This window comes from Chrysemys picta, chromosome 9, assembly GCF_011386835.1.
Source record: "Chrysemys picta bellii isolate R12L10 chromosome 9, ASM1138683v2, whole genome shotgun sequence".
NCBI classification, from domain to species: domain Eukaryota; kingdom Metazoa; phylum Chordata; order Testudines; family Emydidae; genus Chrysemys; species Chrysemys picta.
Genome location: NC_088799.1, coordinates 7,945,974 through 7,964,821, shown reverse-complemented (window position 1 = coordinate 7,964,821; position 18,848 = coordinate 7,945,974). Strand labels below are relative to the sequence as shown.

The window sequence follows — 18,848 nt, the reverse complement described above, 5'->3', positions numbered from 1 at the left end:
GCCGGTCAGCAGGGCCCCTCGCCAGACCTGCTGAGTTATGGGGCTAATCCCATGATCAGGCCCTAGAGCCCCAGGGACTAGCCCCATTCATCCTGCTCTCCTTCCCCAGTGCTCTGGGGATTTCTACCCCCTGCTCCCAGGCCTATTCCCTACCCGCTATTCCATTGCTGCCCACGGGGCCCAATTCTTCCATTTCTCCCTGGCACCCCTTGTGGCTCTCTGGCAACAGTGCATGCTCCCCCCTGTGCAGCGTGGGCCTCTTCTCCCCGCGCCCCTCCTCGCCTCTCCCCCGATGCCAGCCTGCGCTGGGGACAGGCTGCACTCCCCTGCGGGGCGAGGGGCAGCGCTGAGACTGGGGGTGGACCCAGTCCCATTCAAACCAGATGTTTCTCTTAGCTGCCCTGCTGGAACCGGGGAGGTGGGGGGGCAGGACTCTGCCAAGTCAGGCCAGTCCCGGGTCCCCCCGAGGTTAACTCCCAAGGGAGCGCCTCGGGAATCCCTTTGGGTCTGACCCCATTCCCCATTGCTAGTCTCCCTGGCACTCTGAGTGCAGCCCAGACGCTAAGCAGAGCCCAGTTCTGGCCTGGAGTCTGTACGGGCAAGCGAGGAGCAAGGTGGGGCGAGTCCGGCCTGCCTTCTGCAAGTAACGGGCAGGGCAGAGCTCCCGGGTCCTCCGCCTCCTGGGACCCATCAGCCCTTGGCTTGCAGGGAGAGCAGAGCCGAGCCCTGCGTGGGCTGAGCTGTGTCCAGGACTGCTGGGGCTGGGTCGGACAAGGCCCTGTGCTGCGCCGGCTCAGGCGGGCCCATCCAGCCTGGCCCTGGGACTGCGGGGGAATCGGCATGGCCCTCACGTAGCCCCTGTGCACTTAGTGCCAGAACTGTCAGGCCCCTCGGCTTTTCTTCCCATGAGCAGCCGTCTCTAGCTAAAGCCTCCCATTGTTCCTGGCACTCTGTATTCTGGCCCTGCCGGGGAGGGAGGAAGTCCTTGGCAGTGCCCTTACAGTACAGGATCAATGCCCGCCTGTGCACCCCTCCTGCTGGAGAGAGAGGGCACAAGGAACTCGCGGCAGGGGCCGTGCCAGCCTCAGCCCCTGGGCTCCCGTCTCCGCAGCTCCAACCAGCCTCGCTTTTAAAGTCTCAAGTGCTGGGGCTTCTTCTGCTTATTGGGGGGAATTCCCCCGTGTCTGTCCCGCTGTGTGTTGGGGAGTTTCCCCTGAGACGCGGCTTGGCCCGTTCCTTCCAGTGCTGCCCCCTCTCTGCCCTCAGGGTGTCTGTGAATACCGCTCCTGGCCTCAGCCCTCTGCGAATCTCGGGGAGGGACAGTCCCCGTTGTCAGCTCCTTGGCCTAGGACCCAACTCTCGTATTTCAGAACGACAAAAGGAAATGGTTTTGTCCCTAAGATCCGGTGAGCCTGTGGAACTCCCTGCCACCAGATCGGTGAGGCCCAGAGCCTAGCGGTAGCTAGTACCTACCTGCAAGGACACTTAATAGGGTGAAGCTTCACCACCGCCCCCCTCCCCTCAACTGCCGCTTAGAAACGACCTGCCGCTGGGGGTGGGTTAGTCCTTCACGCGCTGTCTTGCACCGTCAGCCCTGGCTGTAGACAGAAGGCTGCGATAGCTGGTTCACTCGCTGCCCTGGCTGGATCCATGTGGTCACTTCACCCAGGCTTCTAGGCAGCTGGTGGCCGGCAGTGGCTCTCTGGTAACTGACCAGGGCTGCATCTGAGCTCCCAGAATGACCTAGCGGTGAAAGGCTCCATCTCTGGGTGTGGTCCTCAGTCACCGTCCACTGATCAGGGCCAGCACCAGGCTGCCTCGCCGGCAGCTGGATCAGCTCAGCGGGGGGGGATGCAAGTCTGTAGCTCTGCAGGGACCCCCCTCCCGCTCTGTGCCTGCTGCCCTTGTAACCCATCCCCCGCTCATTCTACAACTTCCCCTCCTGTCACTCTGCATCTGCCCCCCAGAGCCCATGGGGACCCACTCTGCTCTACGTCTGCCCCCCTGGTCTGCCCCTGCAGCCTGCAGGGACCCCCTGACTGGGGAAGCTGGAACCCCCTATCTAAGGGAAGAGAAAAGCTCTAATGAACCTCCCCCTTGAAGACCCCTGGCAGCGTAAGAGATCACCAGCGCTGGAGCTGAAAGGAGCAAGCCACTGGGCCCCACTCCCAGTGGGGACACTCGGAGGCTAGGATGTTGCACCTGGCCTGGGGCCCAGTGGGATGGGGCCTGCACGGCAGGGAATTGGCTGGAAGCCCACTCGGAAAGGCTGCGAACAGCCTGCTTGGCCCATCGCTGGCACCCAGTGGCTGCCCATCCCCTTGATGGTGGGGAGGCCTGTTTGGAATCCGCCACCCCTCTGACCTGGAGCTGGCAGGATGGGGAACACGCCCCCCCACTGATGTCAGGCTGCCGCCGGCGGGTCGCTGGGCGGGCGGTGCCGTGTGCTGGTGCCAGCCCACCCCAGCTGGGCACTGGGGCCCGTTTCCTGTGCTGGTGCTGGGAGACGCATTGCACTGGGGGAACAATTGCTATTGATTGTGAAGCTTCCTTATCTGCCTGGCATTGTTCTGGCCAGGCCGGGAGCCCAGCGCCTACCCCTGCCTCTGTCTGCATGTGGATTCCCCTCTCTGCTGTGAGAAAGGCGGGGCTGAGACCTGGAGCTGGCCCCACGACTGGATCCAGCCAACGGAGAGCTCCATTTGCTCCCGTTGCTTCTTGCCCTGCTTTCCTGGCAGCGTTTCCCAATGGGAGGAGCCCAGGGTTGGGGGTCGGGACTTCTGGGTTCGAGACTCCCAGCTCCCCCACAGACTGTGATCCCGAGCCAGTTGCTCCCCAGCCTCGGTTCCCCCATCCACGCGGGGGAGGGTAGCTGTGCCCATGCAGTGCTGGGAGCCTGAAGGGCCCCATACGGGTGCCCGGCCTTGCTGTCCTGTCGCTCCCCCTCCCTAGCTGCTGTCTCATGTCTTGGCCCCGCGCCTCGTGCGGCTGGGAAAGGGCTGCAGCCAGAGGGCCCTGCCGCTGCGCGGGGTCGCCTGTGTCTGGATCTGGGCTAGGCCTGCCCCGGGCAGGGTGGGACATGTAGTGTGTCATTGCCCACTGGGCTGGACTGTGCCCTGATTGCCACAGGCTCTGCCCGTCCCTACATGGGCCCAGGGCTGTTCAGAATATGCCCTGCCTCCATAACGCGGCTGTGAGCTCAGTGCGGGGTGGGGTAAAGGCACCACGTGGGGGAGGGAGGGAAGGAAACCCAGTCAGGGAGGTGGAGAGTAGGGGGCAGGTATGCCGCCCCTCAGACCCCAGTGTGTGGGGTGCTGGTGTGAGCAGCTGCAGTGGGGTTGGGCTGGACCTCATGCTGAACTCTGGGATGTTCGGGGAAGGGCTAAGCCATTGGCTTCTCCCCTCAAGCTGCCAGTGCCCCTAGCTCTGCCTATGTTGGGGGGCAAAGGGGCAACCCCCTGTCTTCTCCCCCAGGCCCCTCTCCAGGGTCACCGAGCCCTGGTGGAGGTGGGGGCCTACAGGGCAGATTATCCCTGTGTCTGGCCTGTTGCCCGCCCTCCTGACGCCGCGCTCTCTCTGCCAGATGTATGGCCGCTACACTCAGGACCTGGGAGCCTTTGCCAAGGAGGAGGCGGCACGCATCCGGCTGCAGCAGGAGCGCTGGAAAGCCTTCCCGAAGGAGCGCGCCCGCGGGCCGGAGCTGCTGGAGTACGACCAGAGCCGCTGCGCCCGCTGCCGCAGTAAGGAGCCCGCAGGGGACAGACACATGGGCCGGGCTGCCCCATTGCATGGGGGGGTGGGGGGGGCTCCTGTGAAACCCACAACCACGTGCCTCCAGCCCAGTGAAATCACAGCCTCCCCAACACCCTACAGCTTCCCACAGGGAGTGCTGGCTGCACAAGTGTGTGCGCTCAGGCCTAGTGTACATATGACCACACCCCGGTGCACGCCCGGGCCCTTGTGCACACCCCAGTACATGCCCAGGCCCTCGTGCACACCCCAGTACATGCCCAGGCCCTTGTGCACACCCCGGTGAATGCCCGGGCCCTCATGCACTTCCCGGTGCATGCCCGGGCCCTCATGTATACCCCCTTATCCTGGTGCATGCCCAGGCCCTTGTGCACACCCCGGTGCATTCCCCGGGCCCTCGTGCACACTCATCTCTCCCCCTTGCACCTCCCTCTTTCCACCCATCCCACTCCCTCTTCCCTCTCCTCTCGTCCCATCTGGCCCGCGCTGTGCAGCTGGCTCAGTGGTTGTGCCGGGCTCACAGCCCCCAGCCGAGCACTGTTGAGTTCACCAGTCCCCTTTCTTCTCTGTTTTCTCTCGCTCCCTGGCTCTGGGTCTCCTTCCAAGTCTCCATCCCGGCCCACCCCGCAGATCCAGAGCTGGGCCGTGCCTCCTGGAGGGAGAGCGGCCGGTGACCCGTAACAATAGGCTAAGCATGCATGACCTCGCCCTGTGCAACACGGGGATTTGGGCTGTGTCCTTGGCGCAAACCGGGCTGCTGGAGAAAAAATGACTCACTTGTTGTCATTGGACACTCACAAATGAGGACAGTGACACCTGCCCATCTGGCCACCAGCAGAAATGTGGCCTTCCCAAAAATAACTAGCGGCCCCGCCCTGCCTACACAGTGCCCACGTCGGGGGGGACGGTTCCCCCTCCCTGCCTGTGCCCACGCCTGGGGGGACGGTTCCCCCTTCCTGCCCATGCCCGCACCGGGGGGGGACGATTCCCCCTCCCCGCCCGTGCCCGCGCCGGGGGGGACAATTCCCTCTCCCTGCCTGTGCCCACACCAGGGGGGGGACGATTCCTCCTCCCTGCCTGTGCCCACACTGGGGGGGGGGACGATTCCCCCTCCCTGCCTATGCCCACACCGGTGGGGGGGATGATTCCCTCTCCCTGCCTGTGCCCATGCCGGGGACCCAGATCCCCTGTTCTGAGCACACAGTCCCCGTCCCCATGTGTGTTGGAGCAGGGGAGATGTGTGACTTGTTCTGGCTGTTCCGATTACGCGCCTTTCCCTTTGTGACAGGAAGTCCTGTGACTCCTCACACAGCCGGGTGAGCTGGGCTCATCTGCTACACTCAGGGGGGATGAGCGCTGCCGGGCTGGGGGTGGCTGGCGAGCTGGGCAGGCGTGTATTAAGCGCAGTGTGGGTGTGGGGAAGACCTGACTGCCCTATGGCTGGGGGGAGTGTGAGCTGTGTACCTGCTTGGGGCGGGGAGGACATGGAAAGTTGGGGTGTGTGGGGGGGTGTTCTGCAGGCAGGCTGTGCTCTGAGACAGTCAAATGTAGTAAAAATCTTTAAAAAAACCAAACTCAATACTGACAGGGGATTTCAACTATCCCCATATCGCCTGGGTATATGTCACCTCAGGACGGGATGCAGAGATAAACTTTCTTGACCCCATAAATGACGGTTTCTTGGAGCAGCTAGTCCTGGAACCCACCAGAGGAGAGGCAATTCTTGATTTAGTCCTAAGGGGAGCACAGGATCTGGTCCAAGAGGTGAATATAACTGAATCGCTTGGTAATTGTGACCATAACACAATAAAAATTAACATCCCTGGGAGGAGGAGAACACCACAGCAGCCCACCACGGTAGCATTTAATTTCAGAAAGGGGAACTACACCAAACGGTGGAGGTTAGTGAAACAGAAATTAAAAGGTACAATGTCAAAAGTGAAATGCTTGTAAGCTGCCCAGAAACTTTTTAAAGACACCATAATAGAGGCTCAATTTAAATGTATCCCCCAAATTAAAACACCCAGTAAGTGAACCAAAAAAGAGCCACCGTGGCTAAACAACAAAGTAAGAGAAGCAGTGAGAGGCAAAAAGGCTTCCTTGAAAAAGTGGAAGTTAAATCCTAGAGAGGAAAATAGGAGCATAAACTCTGGCAAATGAAGTGTAAAAATATAATTAGGAAGGCCAAAAAAGAATTTGAAGAGCGACTAGCCAAAGACTCAGAAAGTAACAGCAAACAATTTTTGAAGTACATCAGAAGCAGGAAGCCTGCTAAACAACCAGTGGGGCCACTGGACGATGGAGGTGCTAAAGGAGCACTCAAGGATGATAAGGCCGTTGCGGAGAAACTAAATTAATTCCTTGATTAGTCTTCACTGCAGAGGATATGAAGGAGATTCCCACCCCTGAGCCACTCTTTTTAAGTGATAAATCTGAGGAACTGTCCCAGACTGAGATGTCATTAGAGGAGGTTTTGGAACAAATTGATAAACTTAAACAGTAATAAGTCACCAGGACCAGCTGGTATTCACCCAAGAGTTCTGAAGGAACTCAAATGTGAAATTGCAGAACTATTAACTGTGGTATGTAACCTATCATTTAAATCAGCATTGGTATCAGATGACTGGAGGATAACTAATGTGATGCCAATTTTTTAAAAAGGGTCAAGAGGCGATCCCGGCAATTACAGGCACACGGTAAGCCTGACTTCAGTACTGGGCAAACTGGTTGAAACTGTAGTAACAAACAGAATTATCAGACATATAGATGAACATGATTTGTTGGGGAATAGTCAACATGGTTTATGTAAAGGGAAATCATGCCTCACCAATCTACTAGACTTCTTTGAGAGGGTCAATTAGCATGTGGACAAGGGGGATCCAGTGGATATAGTGTACTTAGACTTTCAGAAAGTCTTTGACAAGGTCCCTCACCAAAGGCTCTTAAGCAAAGTAAACAGTCATGGGATGAGAAGGAAGGTTCTCTCATGGATCTAGTTGAAAGATAGGAAACAAAGGGTAGGAAAGATAGGAAACTATTTACCTCTCTCCATTCTGGACAGTTTTCAGAATGGAGAGCGGTAAATAGAGGTGTCCCCCAGGGGTCTGTACTGGGACCAGTGCTGTTCAAAATATTCATAAATGATCTTGAAAAAGGGGTGAACAGTGAGGTAACAAAATTTGCAGACAATACAAAATTACTCAAGATAGTTAAGTTCAAAGCAGATTGCGAAGAGCTACAAAGGGATCTCACAGAACTGGGTGACGGGGCAACAAAATGGCAGATTAAATTCAAGGTTGATAAATGCAAAGTAATGCACATTGGAAAACATATCAAATGAGGGGGTCTAAGTTAGCTGTTACCACTCAAGAAAGAGCTCTTGGACTGATTGTGGATAGTTCACTGAAAACATCACTCAGTGTACAGCCGAATGTTAGGAACAGAATGTTAGGAACCATTAAGAAAGGGATAGATAACAAGACAGAAAATATCATATTGCCTCTCTATAAATCCATGGTACGCCCACATCTTGAATACTGCGTGCAGGTCTGGTCACCACACCTCAAAAAAGAAAAGAAAGGAAAGGAAGTATTTCTTCACACAATGTACTGGGGGGGCTGCTGGGCTCTGCAGGCGCTGGTCTCCACAGCCAGGTCTGATTGATCACCCACCCCACCCCACCCCTCCACGTCTGCCAGTGCTGGTGCCAATTGTCTGGCACTAGCCAAGTGCTGACTCCCTGCTGCAATCCATTGGACTGCACTAATGGCAGTGGTCACTAGAGGGCGGACGAGGCTGAGAACCTGGCCCCAGACCCCAGCACTTTGCAGGCCAGGAGCATGGGGGCTGGTGGGATCTCTGGGGGAGGCCAGGCCCTGGGGTGGCAGTAGGGTGACCAGATGTCCTGATTTTATAGGGACAGTCCCGATTTTGGGGTCTTTTTCTTATATAGGCTCCTATTACCCCCCACCCCCGTCCCGGTTTTTCACATTTGCTGTCTGGCCACCCTAGGTGGCAGGCTGAGCGGAGCAGCTGCCCCGGGTACAGGTGTGGGGCCAGTTGGGGCTGCCAAGCAGAGATGCTGCCAAGCACTGCAGCTCCGGGCTGTGGAGCTGCTGTGGGGCACCTTGCTGTGGGCAGAGCAGCATTGGCACCAGCCCCTGCTTTCCTCAGACGTCTGCCAGGAGACCGGCTGGCTCACTGCCAGGGAGCCGTCAGCCATCGGGGCTAAGCAGGTGCCCCATCCCTTGGGTCAGCAGACTGCCTGCTCAGCCTTGGGGCTGGTCCCTCGCTGGCTGGGTCTCTAGAGGGCACAGATGTCTGGCTGGGCAGGGAGCTGGTGCTCAGCTGTGACTGAGTCTTGCCACCCTTCTGCGCCATTCAGAGCCTTGGGAGCCATCCCTCTGGCCTGGCTCACCCTCACCCTCTCCACCACAGCAATGCCCCCTCCTCTGCCCTGCTCTCCCCCAGCAGGGGGCGCCCCAGAGCATCTCGCCGTCGCAAGCTGCTGAGGGCTTTCTGTGCTGCGAGCGAGACCGCGTCAGCCTCACTTCCCCGCACACCCCGCTCCCCGGAGACCTCGCAGGCACTTAGCCAGTGTTTAGCAGCGCCGCACTCTGCCGTGTGCGCCAGGGCTGGGAGGAAGAAACACGGACGGTGGGGACCTCGCTCCCAGCCCGTCTCCCCACATCCAGCCTCAGTGGCATCACTGGCTATGGGGCAGCCTGGCACTAGGGGGTGCTGTGCTGCTGCCCTATGGCACCCTGTCCATCGCTACACACCCAGCCTGGCACTAGGGGGCACTGTGCTGCTGCCCCATTGCACCCTGCCCATCTCCATGTACCCAGCCTGGCACTAGGGGGCGCTGCACTGCTGCCCTATGGCACCCTGCCCATCGCTATGCACCCAACCTGGCACTAGGGGACGCTGCACTGCTGCCCTATGGCACCCTGCCCATCGCTATGCACCCAACCTGGCACTAGGGGGCGCTGCACTGCTGCTGTGTGGCACCCTGCCCATCGCTATGCGCCCAGCCTGGCACTAGGGGACGCTGCACTGCTGCCCTATGGCACCCTGCCCATCTCCATGTACCCAGCCTGGCACTAGGGGTTGCTGCACTGCTGCCCTATGGCACCCTGCCCATCGCTATGCGCCCAGCCTGGCACTAGGGGGCGCTGTGCTGCTTTAGATGCTGCCCAGCCTGCTCCTTCCCCCACACCCCAGCTTGGTGTTGAGGGGCCCTGCAGTTCTCGCTCTATCCCAGCATGGCCTTGGAGGGCGCTCTGCTGTGGCAGGTCCCTGCGTGATGTAAATGCCAACGTCCAGGGTTGTCTGGCTTGTGAGACAAGTGGACTGTGGGTCTCCGTCTGCAGCCATCTCTGCTGGACTGTCCACAGCTCAGCTCCCATAATGAATTGGCACCAGGGGCGTCTTTGTTCAGCACTGGGAGAGTGGAGTGCAGCAGGGTCGGGACTGAGGGGCACCGGCAGAGCGGTGGGCGGGGGGAGTCCAGGACTGGGACAGCAGGGTGCTGTGGGTCGGGATTGAGGGGCACTGGCAGAGCTGTGGGCGGGGGGAGCCCAGAGCTGGGACAGCAGGGGGCTGTGGGTCGGGACTGAGGGGCACCAACAGAGCTGTGGGGGGGAGCCCAGAACTGGGATAGCAGTGGGGGCTGTGGGTTGGGACCAATGTTCCCTTAATTTTTTTACATCCATGTGTGGAATGAATTTTGTTATGTGCACCAATATGGAGGCGATGTGTGGCGGCGGTGGGGCCGAGGGGTTCGGAGTGTGGGAGGGGGCTCAGGGCTGGAGCAGAGGGTTGGGGTGTGCGGGGGTGAGGGCTCTAGCTGGGGGGGTGGGCTCTGGGGTGGGGCCAGGGATGAGGGGTTTAAGGTGCAGGCTGCCCTGGGGCTACGGTGGGGAGAGAGGACTGCCCCCAGCCCTCTCTCGTTGGAGCAGCCTGGGACTAGGGGAGAGGCGCCTCTCCCTGCCTGCGCAGCCCTTGATGGCCTGCTACACAGCCGCGCAGCTTAGAGGGAACTTAGGTCGGGACTGAGGGACATTGGCAGAGCTGTGTGGGGGAGACTCAGCACCTCCTGGAGCCCGTCTCTGCTCCCCTCTGGCCAGCCCTGTGCGAGGGTGTCCCTTCTCCTGGAGCTTCTCCCTGTGCCCTATTGCTCTGACTTCTCTCCTCCAAGCCCCATCTCTCCCCGAGCGGCACAGGCTGGAGCCCGGCCTGCGAGGTCCCTGTGGCCAGGGCAGGAGCCAGGGTGAATAGCCGGAGCGGGCACAAGCTGGTTCTGCCCATCCCCTGTGCCCGGTCCTGAGGAGCTGGCACAGAGCTCAGTGCAGAGATCCGGGCTGCACTAACCCCCGAGAGTCTGCAGGGGCTGTGTCCCAGCCCACCTGGCAGCCTGGCGCTCCCCCAGCCCCCAATCTCCCCTCTCCCCCACCGCCATGGCCCATTGCTGGAGAGCTTGGATGGCTGCAAAGTGACTCTGGGGGGGGAGGCAGCGGGATTGTCGGTCCGTCTGTCTGAGCCGTGCCGGGTTGGGGGGGCGGGTTAATCTTGCCTCCAGGATGCCCTGGCTGGGCAGGGAGGATGGGCCCTTCCCCCCCGGCTCAGCTCCCGCGCTCTCCCCACAGTCTGCACCGTGCGATGCCAGAAGTTCCTCATCTCCAAGGTGGGCGAGGACTGGATCTTCCTCATCCTGCTGGGGCTGGTCATGGCGCTGGTGAGCTGGGCCATGGATTTCGCCATAGCCACCTGCCTGCAAGGTGAGGGGGGCCGGAGCCGGGCCGGGGCCGGGGCCGGGGCCACTTGCCTCTGTGCCCTCGGACAGAGCCAGGCAGCTGGACTGCTTGGCACGCTGAGGGCACAGCCAGGATTGCCCAGGGCCCAGGTGGGGGGGGCTGGGTACCCTGTCAGCCAGGGGGATGGGCCCAGGTGGGGGGATGGGTAGATGTCAGACAGGGGGATGGGCCTGGCGGGGGAGGGAGGGGACTGGGTAGATGTCAGCCAGGGGGATGGGCCTGGGGGGCGGAGGAAGGGGGCTGGGTAGGTGTCAGCCAGGGAGGTGGGTCCGAGGCGTGGCCAGGCAGGTATGGGCTCAGTCCCGCGTTGTGGTGGCTACCTTGAGCAGAGGCTCCAGGCAGCGGAAGCGTTTGGCCCCTTTGGATGGGGTTGTGTCATCCTGAATGGGGCCCTGTCTGTGCCCTCCCTCCCATGGGCTGGGGGGGGCAGGGCAGCCAATGACCCCGATGCCAGCGAGCCCCCCCAGTGACCCCTCCCCATCTCTCCGCAGCCCAGAAGTGGATGTACGGGGGCTTGGACACCAACATCTTCCTGCAGTACATGGCCTGGGTCACCTACCCCGTGGTGCTCATCACCTTCTCGGCCGGCTTCACCCAGATCCTGGCCCCGCAGGCCGTGGGTAGGAGCCAGCCCCTGCCCCTCGGGATCCCCCAGCCCACTCTGCGAGACCACGCCGGGGGAAATCACCCCTCCTGTGCCCAGCTTTCCGGCCTGGGGGTGGGGGGCTAGGCCTGGATCTCCCCTCCCCCCCAAAGGGCCATGAAGGAGGAGGGAGTGGGGGCTACAGCCCCTCTCTGGGTGCTCACCCATCCCCTTCCCCAGGCTCAGGCATCCCCGAGATGAAGACCATTCTCCGAGGTGTGGTGCTGAAGGAGTATCTCACCCTCAAAACCTTCGTGGCCAAGGTCATCGGCCTGACCTGTGCGCTGGGCAGCGGGATGCCCCTGGGCAAGGAGGTAAGAGGGGCAGGGGAGCTGCTGGGCCATGTCTAGAGGGGGCAGAAGGTGGGTGCCAGGTGCAGTGGGCAGGCAGCCCTACCGGGGGGGGGCATGTACCAGGAGTGGTGGGCGGGTGGCTCTGCTGGGGGGGGGGGGGGGGGGCGTGTACCAGGTGTGGTGTGCAGGTGGCCCTACACGGGGGGGCATGTGCCAGCTGAGGTAGGCGGGTGGCCCTGCCAGTGAGCGAGTCTTCCCACAAGGCTCCCTGCTTTGAGGCTGGGTGCCCGTGGTAACCAGTCCCTGGCACTCTTCCCACAGGGGCCCTTTGTCCACATTGCCAGCATGTGCGCCGCCCTGCTCAGCAAATTCCTCTCCCTCTTTGGAGGCATCTACGAGGTGAGAGGCCGACGCTGTGCGGCCTGCGGGTGCTGACCGAACGGGTACCAGGGGCCGGGCCGGGCTGGGAATGCAAGTGTATGTGAGGGGGGGGGGCTCTCAGGTCTGCAGAGGGATCCCCTGGCTGTGGGGCAGGAGGTTTGTCCTCTCTGACCCTGGTAGGGGGTGTCTCTGGCCATGGCTGGGCAGGGCGGGGAGGGTGGCTCTGGCCGTGGCAGAGGAGAGGGTGAGCCCCACGGGGGGGGTGTCTCTGGCCGTGGCTGGGCAGGGCCGGAAGATGGCTCTGGCCGTGGCAGAGGAGAGGATGAGCCCCATGGAGGGTGTCTCCGGACGTGGCGGGAGAGGGTGAGCCCCACGGGGGGTGTCTCCGGACATGGCAGGGGAGAGGGTGAGCCCCACGGGGGGTGTCTCCAGACGTGGCAGGGGAGAGGGTGAGCTCTGGGAGGAGTCTCTCCGGCCGTGGCTGCCTGGGGCGTGTCCCCACAGGGAGCTCCTGCCCGGGTGCTGCCCTCCATCGTCTCCTGCTCTCCCTTGCCTTGCAGAACGAGTCCCGCAATATCGAGATGCTGGCGGCTGCCTGTGCCGTGGGCGTCGGCTGCTGCTTTGCTGCCCCCATTGGAGGTAGGGCCTGCCGTGCGGGGAGTGGGGCTGGACCCCGCCCGCCTCTCCCCTGGCCCTGCCCTGCCTGATCCCACAGCTCCCCATGGCTCTGAGCTAACCGAACCCTCCAGCAGGGCAGCGTGGGAGCTGTGCCTGGCCAGGGGGCCCCATCCCCCACACAGGCCTTCGCACCTCGCGTCCCCAAGACCCTGATCTGGTGGGAACAGCCACCCGGCCGGGGAGGCCGGCACACCTGGGCCTGGCTTGCCATCAAACTGGCCAGGAGCGAGGCCTGGGACAGGCCACAGCCTCTGCCCCCCAAGTCACTGATATCCCCACTTGACACCCCCCATGCGACGGGGGATGGACACAGGTGGGTACTATGGGGGGTGCAGGCCAGATGAACACAGGGCTTTGGGCCCAGCCCCCCGCTTTCCTCTCTCCTCACAGCTGTGGCCGGTTTAGCCCCCGATCCCCCGCACGCTGCCCTCGTGTGGCCTCTCGCTTTCCCCTCCAACTGCAGGGAAGCCGCTCCCCCACCGCCCTGCCTATGCCCCAAGCACACAGCCCCAAGGGCACCATCCCAGTCTGTACGGGCCTCCCAGGATGGAGCCCAGCAGCACCCCACCTCAATGCTGCAGGTACCCTGGGCTCCGGAGACGCTCACAGGCCTCCCGGGTACCTAGAGGGGTCCCCAAGGCTCTGTGCCCATGGTGGGGGTGGCAGAGGCCGCTGCATGGGGGGCACTCCCCCCAGAAGATGTAATGTCTCCTCCTTTCCCCTCCGCTCTGCGCTCCAGGGAGGCCCAGCTCCGGCCCCACGGCTCCCTCGCAGCTTTGCGCTCCTAGGTTGGTGACGTGTCTGACTCTTTGCTTGTTCCCTCCATGCTGGGCAGTGTCCCCGTCCGTCCGTCTGTGTATGCTTGTCCCTCCTGCTTGCCCAACCCAGGCTGTCAGTGCCCTGCCCCCCAAGATGGGCTGGCCCCTGCTTACACCCCAGCACTGCCCACTCATTCGCACTGCGCCCCCAGGCGGGACCCGCTCCCTGTTGGGGGTGGCTGCCCAGCTGGCTGGAGAAGGAGCCCCTTGGCTCTGGTAGGGGGTGGCTCGGGGCCGTCTCCCAGCTGGCGTCCTCACCTCAGGGTCAACCAACTGCAAATTGCTACTGTGCCCATACGGAGCTAACCACACGGACCCACGGTGCCCACCTAAGCCCAGGAGCTGCCCATGCAGTTACAGTCCAGTCCCAAGTGGCCTTGGCACACAAATGTAAAGCCTGGAGAAGAGGAGATGCCCCAGGAGGTGTGTCTGGGTCTGGTGCCCCCTTGGCCAGCCCCCGCGTGGACTGTGCGTGGGCAGGCAGGGAGGCACGTCTCAGGGCCGTGGGCTGTCTGGAGCAGAGCCCCCGGTGTGCCAAGGGGTCATGGTGGCACCGCTTCTTCCCCTCCCCTCTGCCCCTCCCAGGCGTCCTCTTCAGCATCGAGGTCACGTCCACCTTCTTTGCCGTCCGCAATTATTGGCGTGGCTTCTTCGCCGCCACCTTCAGTGCCTTCATCTTCCGCGTGCTCGCCGTGTGGAACAAGGACGAAGGTACAGCCTGCCCAGCCCCCCAGGGAACCGGCCCTTCCGGCCTGCACCGGCTACTGCCCTGCTGGGATTGAGGGGCACTGACAGGGGTGAGGGGAGCTGGGGGTTGGGATTGAGGGGCACTAGCAGAGCTGGGGTGTGGGGGGAGCCAGGGGTTGGGATTGGAGGGCACTGGCAGAGCTGGGGGTGTGTGGGGAGAGCCCAGGGCTGGTGGAGCCGGGGGTTGGGATTGAGAGGCACTGACAGGGGTGGGGGGAGCTGGGGGTTGGGATTGAGGGGCACTGGCAGAGTTGGGGGGGGGAGCAGAGTCCCACACAAGCCCCTGGGGGTCTCCAGCCAGGCCCAGTCTAATGACATGGGCCCAAGGCGCCGCAGTGCTCTGAGTGGCGAGCGTTTGCTGTGGGCAGGAGCAACTGCCCAGTATTGGAGCAGGGCGTCCGGGTGCTAGGCCGCCCTGGAGGTCCCTGGGTGACACGCTTCCCCCCCCCCGCCCCCATGGTGTCTCGTCCCCCCCAGAGACCATCACGGCTCTGTTCAAAACCCGCTTCCGGCTGGACTTCCCCTTCGACCTGCAGGAGCTGCCTGCCTTCGCTGTCATCGGGTGAGTCCAGTGCCCTCTGTCACTCCAACCCCACTCAGGGGGGCATTGCTGTGGGGGGTGGGGAGAGATATCAGACTTCCCATGTGGGACTGGGAGGGATATATGAGGGGGCTCACCCCTCCTTCTGGGCCCCCTGTGCTGTGGGGGGGCATCCTCAGTGTCTCTGTACCGCCCCCACCCCCATCCCTGACAGGACCACCCCAGCAGTAGCTGCCTGGTGGTGGCTCACTCGGCCGCCCCTCCCCCCAGGATTGCCAGTGGCTTCGGAGGGGCACTCTTCGTCTACCTCAACCGCAAGATCGTCCAGTTCATGCGCAAGCAGAAGACCATCAACCGCTTCCTGATGAAGAAGTAAGTGGTGCCCGCTGGCTCCCTCCCCTGAGACTTGGGGCCCGTTGATCCCAAAGCAAGGGGCGCTGAGTACAGCATGCCCAGAACCAGGCCTAGCTGGAGAGCAGGTGGAGGGAGAACCTGTGATGAGGTAGGGGAGCACCTGGACTGGGGGGAGTTGGGGTTGGGGAGCAGGGCACTGAGCTGGGTGGGGCGCTGCATGCTGGCTGGGCTCTTTGGTTCCCTGTGAAACAGCATGGGAGCTGCTGGGCATAGGGTGGTGCTAGTCCTTCCCCGAGGGCTGGGGGCAGTTGTGGTGGGTGCAGTGGGATCACTTGCTGTGTATGTTGCTCCCACGCAGACGCCTGCTTTTCCCCGCGCTGGTCACTCTGCTCATCTCCACGCTCACCTTCCCGCCTGGCTTCGGACAGTTCATGGCCGGCCAGGTAACCTACTCCCCTCCCCTAGCCTGGCAGCCCTGCCCAGTGGGTATTACTGGCATTCGTTTGGAGAACCTGCTGCTCTGTGCTTGCCCCAGCTGGGACTTGAACCTGGGACCCTGGCATCCGGAGCCGAGGCTCCAGTAGTGTCGGCCCTCATGTCTCCCAGATCTCCAGCACCCAGAGGGCAAAATGCTGTGATGGGCTGGGGAGGGCACCCAGCCCCCACGGGGTCCCTGACAGGGAGCACCCTAGGGAGGGTGGGGATATGGGGTGGAGGCACTGCCCCGGGTTCACCCTGCCTGCCACGGTCCTTCTCCCCAGCTCAGCCAGAAGGACACCCTTGTGACCCTGTTTGACAACCGCACCTGGGCCAAGCAGGGCCTGGCCGAGGAGTTCGAGTACGTTGGCATCTCTGAGGCCTGGAAACACCCGCACGCCAATGTCTTCGTCACCCTGGTGGTTTTCATCCTCATGAAGGTGGGTCCCGCCCCAGGGCTAGGGCTGCCTAGCTCACACCCCCTCCCCTTCCCCCCACCAGGGCTGGGGTGTGGGAGGGGCCCTGGCTGACTGGGTGTGGTCTGGCTGGGGTGTGGGGGAGGATCTGGCTGGATGGGTGTGGTCTGGTTGGGGTGTGGGAGGGGCCCTGGCTGGATGGGTGTGGCCTGGATGGGGTGTGGGCAGGGTCCTGGCTGGATGGGTGTGGCCTGGCTCTGGTGTGGGAGGGGCCCTGGCTGATTTGCTATGGTCTGGCTGGGGTGTGGGCAGGGCACTGGCTGGAAGGGTGTGGTCTGGCTGGGGTGTGGGCGGGGTCCTGGCTGGATGGGTGTGGTCTGGCTGGGTGTGGGCAGGGCACTGGCTGGATGGTGTGGTCTGGCTGGGGTGTGGGAGGGGCCCTGGCTGGATGGGTGTGGTCTGGTTGGGTGTGGGCGGGGTCCTGTCTGGATGGATGTGTTCTGGCTGGGTGTGGGCAGGGCACTGGCTGGAAGGGTGTGATCTGGCTAGGCGTGGGGAGGCTCTGGCTGGCTGGCTGACCCCTGACTCATGTCTCTGCCCCCAGTTCTGGATGTCAGCCCTGGCCACCACCATCCCAGTGCCTTGCGGAACCTTCATGCCCGTCTTTGTCATTGGTGAGTACCGGCCCCGGAGGCACTCCTGGCCTCGCCCTGAGCCCAGCTCCCAAAGGGGTAGCGCCTCCGCGAGCTACTGACCAGCCCCTCCAGGCAGAGGGGACAGAGCAGGTTTGCCCCCAGTCCCCTCGTGCTGGCCATTGTCCTCCGGCAACAGTGGCAGCTCCCTGGTGTGGCTGGTGCCCCGTGAGTGTGATGGGGTCTGATGCCGGGGGGTGCCCATCGGGGCAGGCCCTTTCCCAGAGTGCCAGGCCTGCTCAGGGCTTTGGGAAGGAGCTTTGGGACCTCCCAGCCCTGGTATGAGTGGTGGCTCAGTGTTCACTAGCGCTGGGTAGCACAGCACCCCTCCCTATGCCCTGAACAGGCCCTCCCCTGCCCCTGGGGGAGCACGCAGCCAGCACCATCCTCACGCCAGAGCCCCATCCACCCAGGGAGGGAAGCAAGGGGCAGGGAACAGCCATAGGGGATACAGATCCTAGCACCACCTTGGGCCTCCTCTCATGGTGCTGCTCCGGTTCCCACTGCTCCAAAGGGGCTGGGACATCTGTTTAGCTGGCTCCCTAGGGCACAGCAGCTGGCAGCCCTGGGCAGGGCCCTGCTGTGCAGCTCAGGGCTGGGGGAGCAGCGACTGCCCCCTGAGCAGCCGCATCGCCACAGGGATGGGCATTGTGCCAGAGGCACCAGGATACAACTGATACTCTCCCCTCCCCAAAGCTGCTTGGGCTGCCCCCAGACCTCCTCTGACCCCTGTCTCCTTGGGCAGGGGCGGCCTTCGGGCGGCTGGTCGGGGAGAGCATGGCGGCCTGGTTCCCGGATGGCATCCACGCCGACAGCAACACCTACCGCATCGTGCCTGGGGGCTACGCCGTGGTAGGTAAGCGCCACGTTTCTGCGTCCGGGGAGAGGCCGCCACGGGCTCCAGCCGGTCCAACGGCCCAAACAACCTACTCGTGGTGCAGGTGCATCTCCCTCCTGCCAGCCCCTGCAGTGGGCCAGGCTGTTCAGAGAAGCCCAAATCTGTACGACCACAGAGACGCGTCTAGGCACCTCCCTGGAGGGGGATGTCCCCAGAGTGACAGGGCCAGGGAGCCAGAGTGGCTGGTGGCTGGTGCAGACGGGTTGGCAGAGCAGCTTGAGGGCTCCCTGGGAGTGTGCTGGGGGGGGCTGCGCCATGGGGTGTCCATACTGGTCCCCCTCCCTGGGGCTGTTGGAGAGGGGCTGGAGCTCAGTGGGGGGGTGTCACTGTTGTGCAGCTCCAGGGGTCTGGCTCGGGGCCATGCCAGCCCTGCCGGGGCTCACTGTGGCACTCTCTGCCATGCACAGGAGCGGCTGCGCTCTCTGGCGCTGTGACCCACACGGTCTCCACCGCCGTGATCGTCTTTGAGCTGACGGGCCAGATCTCCCACATCCTGCCGGTGATGATCGCCGTCATCCTGGCCAACGCCGTGGCCCAGAGCCTGCAGCCCTCGCTCTACGACAGCATCATCCGCATCAAGAAGCTGCCGTACCTGCCCGAGCTGGGCTGGGGACACCAGGAGTAAGTGCCCGCCTGGGCTCCCTTCCCCGGGGGGAGCCGGAGCCTCTGCAGGAAGCCCCTCTCAAGGCCAAAGCTCTCGGGAGCTCAAGGGACCCAGTCCAGGAGCTCAGCTCGGTGCCTAGACGCCTCTGTGGTTCCCAGGCCTGGATGACTGCAGGGACCATGCCCCAGCTTGTTCACATCCAGGAATGGGAGGCGGGATCCACCCAGAAAGGGCCCCCACGGCAGAGGTGGCGGCTAGATGAGCCGCTCACCTGCCCCCAAAGGTCCTAGGGGAGCGTAGCCTCGACAGGAGCAAAGGGGCCGAGGGGGATCCGCGCAGCAGGGCCGGGCGCTTGGCAGCAGCCCTCCGGCGCCCTGCTCAGGGCCGTGCCTTGCTCTCCACAGGAAGTACAACGTGCGGGTGGAGGACATCATGGTGCGGGACGTGCGTTACGTCACCCTGAACTGCAAGTACCGCGACCTGCAGGAGGTGCTGTACAGCACCAAACTGAAGAGCCTGGCGCTGGTGGAGTCAGCTGGTGAGACGTGGGGGCTGCACAGGGAGCAGGCGGCGCCGCGGGGGGGTCCAGAGCTGCTCGTGCCCTGGCCAGCCTGGGCTGTGCCCAGCTCACTCTGGGCCGTGCCACCCATATGTGCCAAGGCCTCCTGGGCAGAGCAGGCTGCCCGCAGAGTGGCCGTCGGGAGCCCATCCCCACCCTGCACCCCCAGGCTTCCCCAGTGG

The 18,848-nt window shown here is 62.9% G+C and overlaps 1 protein-coding gene across 2 annotated transcripts in view; it reads left to right on the top strand.

Moving 5' to 3' along the window:
* Window positions 1-18,848, top strand: part of CLCN2 (chloride voltage-gated channel 2) — a 38,350-nt gene that overhangs the window by 11,377 nt on the left and 8,125 nt on the right. For both annotated transcript variants that reach the window (XM_065557679.1, XM_065557678.1), the window contains exons 2-16: window positions 3,584-3,740; window positions 10,398-10,529; window positions 11,057-11,185; window positions 11,389-11,522; window positions 11,823-11,900; window positions 12,443-12,521; window positions 13,964-14,089; window positions 14,603-14,687; window positions 14,937-15,038; window positions 15,379-15,463; window positions 15,782-15,937; window positions 16,518-16,587; window positions 17,351-17,461; window positions 17,911-18,124; window positions 18,512-18,645. In XM_065557679.1, the coding sequence (XP_065413751.1) occupies window positions 3,584-3,740; window positions 10,398-10,529; window positions 11,057-11,185; window positions 11,389-11,522; window positions 11,823-11,900; window positions 12,443-12,521; window positions 13,964-14,089; window positions 14,603-14,687; window positions 14,937-15,038; window positions 15,379-15,463; window positions 15,782-15,937; window positions 16,518-16,587; window positions 17,351-17,461; window positions 17,911-18,124; window positions 18,512-18,645 (1,792 nt within the window). The remainder of the gene's footprint in view (window positions 1-3,583; window positions 3,741-10,397; window positions 10,530-11,056; window positions 11,186-11,388; window positions 11,523-11,822; window positions 11,901-12,442; window positions 12,522-13,963; window positions 14,090-14,602; window positions 14,688-14,936; window positions 15,039-15,378; window positions 15,464-15,781; window positions 15,938-16,517; window positions 16,588-17,350; window positions 17,462-17,910; window positions 18,125-18,511; window positions 18,646-18,848) is intronic.